This window comes from Cannabis sativa, chromosome 8, assembly GCF_029168945.1.
Source record: "Cannabis sativa cultivar Pink pepper isolate KNU-18-1 chromosome 8, ASM2916894v1, whole genome shotgun sequence".
Classification (NCBI taxonomy): domain Eukaryota; kingdom Viridiplantae; phylum Streptophyta; class Magnoliopsida; order Rosales; family Cannabaceae; genus Cannabis; species Cannabis sativa.
In genome coordinates this window covers 33,385,582-33,393,650 of record NC_083608.1, presented here as the reverse complement: position 1 = coordinate 33,393,650, position 8,069 = coordinate 33,385,582, and the positions used below count along the sequence as shown (strand labels likewise).

At 34.2% G+C, this 8,069-nt stretch overlaps 1 protein-coding gene across 1 annotated transcript; it reads right to left on the bottom strand.

Moving 5' to 3' along the window:
- Window positions 1-823: 823 nt before the first annotated feature.
- On the bottom strand, window positions 824-5,881 carry LOC115699737 (glycerophosphodiester phosphodiesterase GDPDL4). Its single transcript, XM_030627274.2, has 9 exons — window positions 5,404-5,881; window positions 4,883-5,176; window positions 4,138-4,253; window positions 3,500-4,001; window positions 3,226-3,264; window positions 2,845-3,129; window positions 2,248-2,393; window positions 1,596-2,079; window positions 824-1,410 (listed from the first exon to the last, which is right to left on the bottom strand). Exons 1-9 carry the CDS (start codon window positions 5,510-5,512, stop codon window positions 1,112-1,114), a joined length of 2,274 nt encoding a protein of 757 aa, XP_030483134.2. The 5' UTR covers window positions 5,513-5,881; the 3' UTR covers window positions 824-1,111.
- Window positions 5,882-8,069: the final 2,188 nt, after the last annotated feature.

Here is an 8,069-nt window from a genome sequence, read left to right as displayed (position 1 = left end):
TCACATCATATTTCGTCCCTTTTATAATAATAACTCTATACAGTGTCAGTGAGTATATTACGAGAGGATAAGAAAAGCGCGAATAAACTATCATGGGCAAAATTCAAAAGGCTAATTTTGTTACACAAAGGTTATTGAAGAAAGAAAAAATTAATACCCGAGTATAAACAAATTTTGTTTTCTAAATTAAAGTCATATTATATGTAATAAGGAAAGAAATTTTTGAGGTTTCATGGTTTGGATGTCCAAAATTAGCACGAGAGTGACAAAAAATTTGATTGGGAATTAATTTGGGATTCAATCTTTTTTTTTAATATATTGAAATCAGATCGAGTTAGATTCAATCCGATCCATAAACAAATTAAGCGGGACGAGGCAGATTTGATCTAAAATTCAATAAGTATCCGAATGTTTCAAATTATAAATGATATGTCAGATCAGAACTCCAACCCGATCCGAATAAATAAATATTTTTGCCATATCTAGTTATTTTTTAAAACAGAAAAAAAAAAAATACAATTTTAAAGTTTTTTTATAGTATTCCTCTTCATATATAACGATTTCTTTCTTCATATTTTAAAATTTTTTAACAAAAATATTATATTTAATGCAATTAAATTTTTATGTCATATATTAATTTTTTATATATATATATATATATTTTTGTAAATAGTCCATACATATACACCCTTTATAGCACTTCATTGGAAGTGCTCTAACATGCTTCTAGTTCATGCTTCTAGTTCAGCACTCAATTCCCCCAAAAAAAAATAAAGAAAAGCCACACTGAATATTATAAATATATCTTGAAACAATTAAAAGGTAAAAAAAAAATAAGCTAACTAAAATATTATATGAAATGTATGCTTCAAATAGTTTATATCCCTCGAATTACATTTGGAAGAAGAATGAATATATCTATTATCTACAACATCAGCAGGGGAAAATTCAGCAACATTCAGTAAAAGGGGCACAGATGAGACAAAAAGAATGGGTAAGCTGTATAATGGAGCAGCAAAAATCTCCAAACTAGACAAATTTTAAGCAATGCCAGGGGAAATACTTGTGCAGAAAGAGAGAGTTCAAAGCTATAAACAACTCCAGTATGGTTTCAGAACAGGAAAAGAGCAGAAAGAAGCATAGCTAAGCTCAACAGTATGGAGCCTGCAGCAATCTTAGGCTGTGCATTGCGAGATGCTGGTGCCGGTGCTGTAGAGTTCGGGTTAGAAGCTGATCCGGTTGGTGAGACAGGAGGCAAAGGTGGCTCCGATACATCTTCCAGTGTCAACACTGGGCTTGGTGCCTCAGATGGTGGCATGAAAGGAGGACTTATGAGTTGCAAGAGAGCCCCAGGCTGAACGGGGCTCATGTAAGCAGGTGTATTGTCACCTAGGGCCAAACATCGGTTTCCTGCATTAGTTTCGACCACCCTCAGTTAGCTTCATTCTCACCAAATACTAACCATTATTTGTACAAAAAATGTCAGCAGTGGCCTTTACTTGTTCTCTAAAATAAGCTTTGAATATATGGACCTGCAATTATAATTATATCCTATATATGAGAAAGGTATAGTGTACAGAAGTATATGTACTTACTTTTGTATCTAGCAGATGTTTTAGGGAAGTCCGTGATTACACCATCAATATTGGCTCCCATGACATAGGAATTAATTTCCACAGTTGCATCAGAGAAGAAGTCCCATGCTTGAGATACAAACTCATTGCTGAAGGTTTCAACGTAAACAGAAAGATTCTTTGCCTGAAGCTTACTTACAACATCTGTACTACCAGTCAAAAATAACTTACTATCTGGGAAGACAGAGGCCTTGCCAACAACCACAGAGTCAGCCAATGACTTGATGTCATTCAAGGCACCATCATCAAGACTTCGAATTTCCTCTTCAATCTTGTACACGAGTTCATAGTCATTTTTGCCTTGGAACTTTGTTAGAACAGAGCTATTGGTAGACTGAATCATAACTTTTAGGGCTGTTTGATTATTGAAGCCAGCTTTGCTCAGGGAGTTAATGACTGCTTCAGTTACACTCAAGCCTTGCTCTTCTGCTAGATAGGCCGCAAACTGAAAGAATATAATGACAGAAACAGAAATAATCATAAAGCAAATTTCGAACTAGGATCTGCTCTGGGATGCATCTTTCTTGTTAATATTTTTCATCTCACATTTTTATTTTTATTTTCAATGTTTTAATACCGGTAGAAATCAAAGTAGACATGGAAAAAGACTCACCTCTATGCTGATCAAGATGCCAGTAAGAGAACTTGATTTCTTTGTTAAGTCCAAAAAATCAGCCAATGAGACAAAACTTCCATCATTCATGTTCCTTGGATTCCGGAATAATGCGTACTTTGATGAATAGGGGTTTGATATAACAGCTATATGTAAGCAGAAAATAAATAAATACAGAGGTCCTTTTTAAATAATTCCTCAAGACGAGATCTCGTGCATCAATTAGTATCTAAAGAAATACTATACTCTATACCAATATACTACATAAATAGCCCAAGTAATATTTAAGAACAAAATAAGAAGAGTTTAATCAACCAAATTTCTTACACCAAATTCACCCATCCAGCTATAAGAATACCAAAGATAGAAACATTAGTAAAGTTTTAAACATTTTCAGGTCCATTGATAGCCTTGAATAAACAAGCACCTTAATTACAAAGACAGCAAGTTTGGAGTCAGCAATATCTTTTTTTTAATCACACTATTTAGCTCCCCCTTTATAACATGGATATATAAGTTAGTCATTACTCTATAATGATAAATTACAAAAACACCACAGCTAAATTAGTAGACGCATGAGAAATGTTTTGAGCTTACGTTTTAAAGTTTGAATTTGATCCCATGTCATGCTGAAGGCAAATATTCCAGTCCCAGTCTTAATCTCTGGAATGCTTAATGTAAGGTCGGTAAACGCAGATTGAGCCACATCTGTGCTGTCTATTAGATTTATAGAGCTTAAGCAAAATGGTATCCCATCTTTTGACATTTGGACTGGACAGTCAAGAACATCCACGCCATCATCAATTGCCTTCGAATAAGCCTTGTCGGTACAACCTGGATAGTCTCCACTGGCTCCGCACTTTGAGATAACCAAAGGTTTTGCTAGAGCAAGAAAAAATGCAAAACAGTTTAGACATGAAATAAAAAACAAGTGATAGATCAAAATTTAATTAGAAGAAACAAAAAACAGCGGTATACCTTGTTCTGTAGCGTTTTTTTCTAGGTGAGCAAAGCAATCTGCAGTTTTAAAGAGAATTCAGCAGCTTGAAATAGATAAAATGAAAATAAAAAAATTATGATGTTCCAGAGAGGTTTCGCCCAGTGATTTTCTGAGATTCTTCCATATTGGAATGAGTTAAACTCCATGTCTCTGGTCAAACTAAAGTATTGTTCTTACTTTTTTTAAAACAGCCATGAAGAGAATCTATCACTAGGTAAGCCAATATTCTTATGACAGGAAAATAAAAATTACCTATGGCTGCTGATGGAGTTATTGGAAAATCAGTTAGCACACCATCAACACTGAAGTCACCATTGTCGATGAAGTTCAGGTACTCAGCTACCGGATCATAACTATAATTATAACTCAAAGAAATGTCATTTACAAACTCTGATGCATATACTTCCAACCCTTCTTTATGAGCATCCAAGACAAGAGAAGTGTGTGGCTCCAAATAAGATTTTGTATCAACAGGCCATATGTAACCTTTAGGGACAATAATTGCAGAGGCAGATGTCTTGATATTTTTAAGATTTTTCAAGAGAGAACCATAAGTCTGATTTGTTGAAGGCTCAATCTCATCTTGTCCAAGAAACCGAAAGACCAGCTTTGTCACATTTGTATTGAGTCTTGCTCTAATATTGTTCAAGAAACTCAACTCTGACGATGAGATATAATTAATGACTACCCTTTTAGATAAAGAGAGTACATAGTTTCTCATACTTAAATTCCGTTGCATGAAGAATGCATTGTGCTGCAAAAATAGAAGAGATGAGATGGTTCATACTGATATGGTAAACTAGAAACTATGCCCAAAAGTAGCTTAAAGTTCAGAAAACGAATATGCTGAAAGCTGGTTAAAGTAGGCCAAGATGCATTATCTCACGTACCTGAATATTCAGCCATAAGCCTGGTGGTTTCAATTGATTGGCCATATTATCAACTGTCGTAATTTGAAATAAACTTCCATCGAAGTTAGGGGCGCGAGAATAGATTCCTTGACGAACTGTGGGGATAATAAACCAAAACATAAGTAAGAAAGGGTTTCTCAATGACCCAACTTCAAAAATATAGACTACACCGTTCAATTAAGTTGTATTATCCAAGAGTAATCATTCCATTAGAATAAATTAAGATCTCAACGATAGCAAAAGCAACCATCATCAATATGAATGCAAAGAGTTTGATGGAGTAAGAACTATGAATAATTGATAATAGCAATATCAATTTTTATATGGTTTATATGACATAAATAGGAAAAATAAACCACAACAATTACAATAATCTCAACCAGTGAGATGATATGGAATAAATATATGTTCAAACCAGCGGAAATATAGTAAAGATATCATAAACTGCAACTTAAAGAATAAGTAGAATGATTTATTCACATCTGAAAAATACTTTCAACTATTAAATCCCATCTGTAACCTGTTTAACAAATAAATAAATCATTAAATCCCATTTTCGGGTTTGTATAGCCACCATAACCTAGTAGCCAAAAAACTGTCTCAAGTTTACCGGTTTTTTTACCCCCTTTTTCTTTTCTATCTTTAGAATATATGTCAAATTCACAAAGATCATATTCTAAATTTTGTAAATCTGAGCTAAAAGAATAAATAAGTTTATACTTACTGGAGACAGATGATAGCTCTTTGAGAGTAAAGTCCACCGAAAACCATCCTCTGGTAGATTTCCCATCAATAACGTACTCAGTATCCCTTTTATTATAAACATCTGAAATATCAGTACCATTGTCTAAGTTGACATTCGAAGCGCAAATTCCATCACCATCTTTTGTTAATTGAACATCACACCATAACACCACATCGGGTAAGCTAGTCATCAACGCTAAACTGTACGCAGTATCGCTGTAACCAGGCAATGTCCCCGAAAATCCACCGTGGGCTATCACCAAAGGTGATTTCCCTGGAAATAACAAAAATAATACAAATCAATAACTGAGGTCAGCTCATCACATAAAAGATTTTCATGTCTTCCGGCTTAAACTCAATTTCGTAAATCGATCAACTTCAATATTCCATATTTTTCTTTCTCTCACCATCCAAACAGAGAACAATCTGTCCTCGAAGTACGACATCAAATACATTAAGAATAACAAAGAGCAGTAGAAAACACACACACACACACAATACCGCTAAGTGTTTGCCATGGAGACTTGGAACCAGATTTCTGAGCAGAGACGGAAGCTAGAACCAAGCTTAAAAAAAGAGCAGCTGAGACTAGAGCGCGTGAGTCACACATTGCCGGAGCAAATAGACCTCGGCAGAGAATCAGTTTAGGTTCTTCCGTCGAAGCTTCCGGGTTTCACGGTAAAATGTGTGAGATTTGGTCAGCTCAGAGAGACTGAAGACTATCAGACAAAAATATTTGAGAGAAATAAGAAATTGAAATTTGGAGGTGAGAGGGAACGTTTTTAGGGTGGTTCAGTGAGTTAGTTGGTGAAGCGGATGATTGGATGACAGCTCTAGGTGGGGCCCAACTTTGCTAATGACAATCTGGCAAATGGACGACGTGGCAAGCAGTGATTGGTTAGCAGCCTTCAGGTAAGCAAAACGCGCATGAAGAGGAGTCATACTCCAACGTGGGAACGACTTCTATTATATTCGTTTTGCCTTGATCATTGTCAAATCTACACTTGGCAACTAGATTTTATAGACTCTGTACACAACCTTTTTCTTGTTTTTTTGTATGAAATGGTCCATCTCAATGTGCAAGCCAAAATATGCCGAAAACATTAGACCAAAAAAAAATATATATATATGATACTATACTATTGCTTTTTTGTTAAAAAAAACATGACATTTAATTGATAAATTTTACTTTAAGCAAATACGATTGATTAAAAAAGTCCGGTTAAGTTAATATATATAGGGGTGAGTGGGTATGAGATTATTAGTAAATAGGTGATACTATTAAGCTACACTACATATATGAGGGCACATTTGTCTTGGATTAAAATGGCACATATGATTAATGTATACGTTATTGAAGTATAATACAAAATAGTGATTAATTATGTTATAAGTATCAAAATAATATTAAATTGTTATGAAAATATTATGTAGATACTTATAAATTAATTTATAATTTGTTGAGGAGCTAAATTATAAATACCAAAACTCATTCTATAATGATCTATAAATAGATTGTGGTCCCCAAAAAATATTAAGTTCTTGTATTCTCTTTTCCCATTAGAGACAAATACATAAAGAAAAAAGTGTATTTTTAGAAGATCCTAATCTTCTGTGCAAACAGTTGCTTCAGGTTAGTATTTCTACTCATCTCGTTATCATCATCTTCTTTTTTAATTTACTAAAGGTTCAATAAAATATAATTTAAGATTTTTTTATATTAAAACACTTTTAGAAATATGATTAGATTTGTAATTATTTGAATTTTTAAAATATTTTGTAAATCCTAACAAATAATATTAGAGTCACTTTTACTGAATTAATTGAAAATTTGATCTTTTTTGTTTATAAAATTTGTAGATTTTGAAAAATAGGATTTTTTTTTCTTTGAATAATTCTACACTGGAATATTTTGGGTTTGAGATTCAGTCGCATATATCTTCTCATATGGTATATAGACAATTTATTTTGACCAAGTTTATATTTGATTGTGACAATTGTATACATGTTTCATCTGGTTGTTTATTTGTAATGCGCTAATTAATGGCTTTTCTGATGGTATGATTACTTAAGGATATTTGAGATTATCATTATTTTTTTATGTAGTATATATATTCAATTGCTTTTGAGGAAAGCTGGTAAGGAGATTCTTCTCAAATCGGTAATTCAGGCCATCCCTTCTTATGCTATGTCTTGTTTCGAATTCCCGTCTCTATCTGTAAACATTTCTGTAGGCTTATGTCTAACTTCTGGTGGGGCTCCATTAGTCATAAGCGAAAGATTCACTGGAAAAGTTGGTACCATCTTTGTATGTCTAAATTTTTTGGGGGTTTGGGATTCCGTAACATTGTTCATCACAATCAAGCTATGTTAGCTAAACAAGCCTGGAGAATCTTTACCACCCCTGATTCCTTGGTTACCTCGCTCTTAAAAGCTAAATACTTTAAACACAATGACTTCCTCAATGCAGCTACTGGTCACTCTCCTTCTTTCTGTTGGCGTAGTATCCTTTGGGGTAAGGAGCTTCTCATTAAGGGTCTCATTTGGAAGATAGGGGATGGTACTTCTGTTAGAATCACTGATCCTAATTGGCTTCCTGACTGGGATAACATTCCTTTCAAATCTGATCATATCCCCCTCTCCCAAATGTCTCTTTCTTCATTACTGAGGATAGACATTGGGACACAAGCAAACTCCATCATTACTTTGATGAGAGTGTTATTAATTCCATCCTCAGCGTCCCAATTGATCCTTCTAACAATGACTGCCTTATCTGGAAACATCACCCTTTTGGTTGCTTCACAGTCAATTCTGCCTACCATTTGGCTAACTCCCATTCCACAACTCCTAGTTCCTCTAATCCTGCTGCCCTTAAATCATGGTGGTCATCTGTTTGGTCGTCTAATATACCCCCCAAAATCAAACATTTCGTCTAGAAATCTTTTAACCATATCCTCCCTTCTAACCTTAACCTTTTCCATCGACAGTCCAGGTCTTCTCCTTCTTGTTCTATTTGCTTCTCTCATTTAGACTCTAACACTCATTCCTTGATTACTTGTTCCAGAGCAGGTAAATATTGAAAGAACTCTTCTTTCTCAAACTTTTATTTTACTAATAAAAATTGTGATATTAAAGAATATTTGCTTCGGGGTTTTGAACATTTTGAC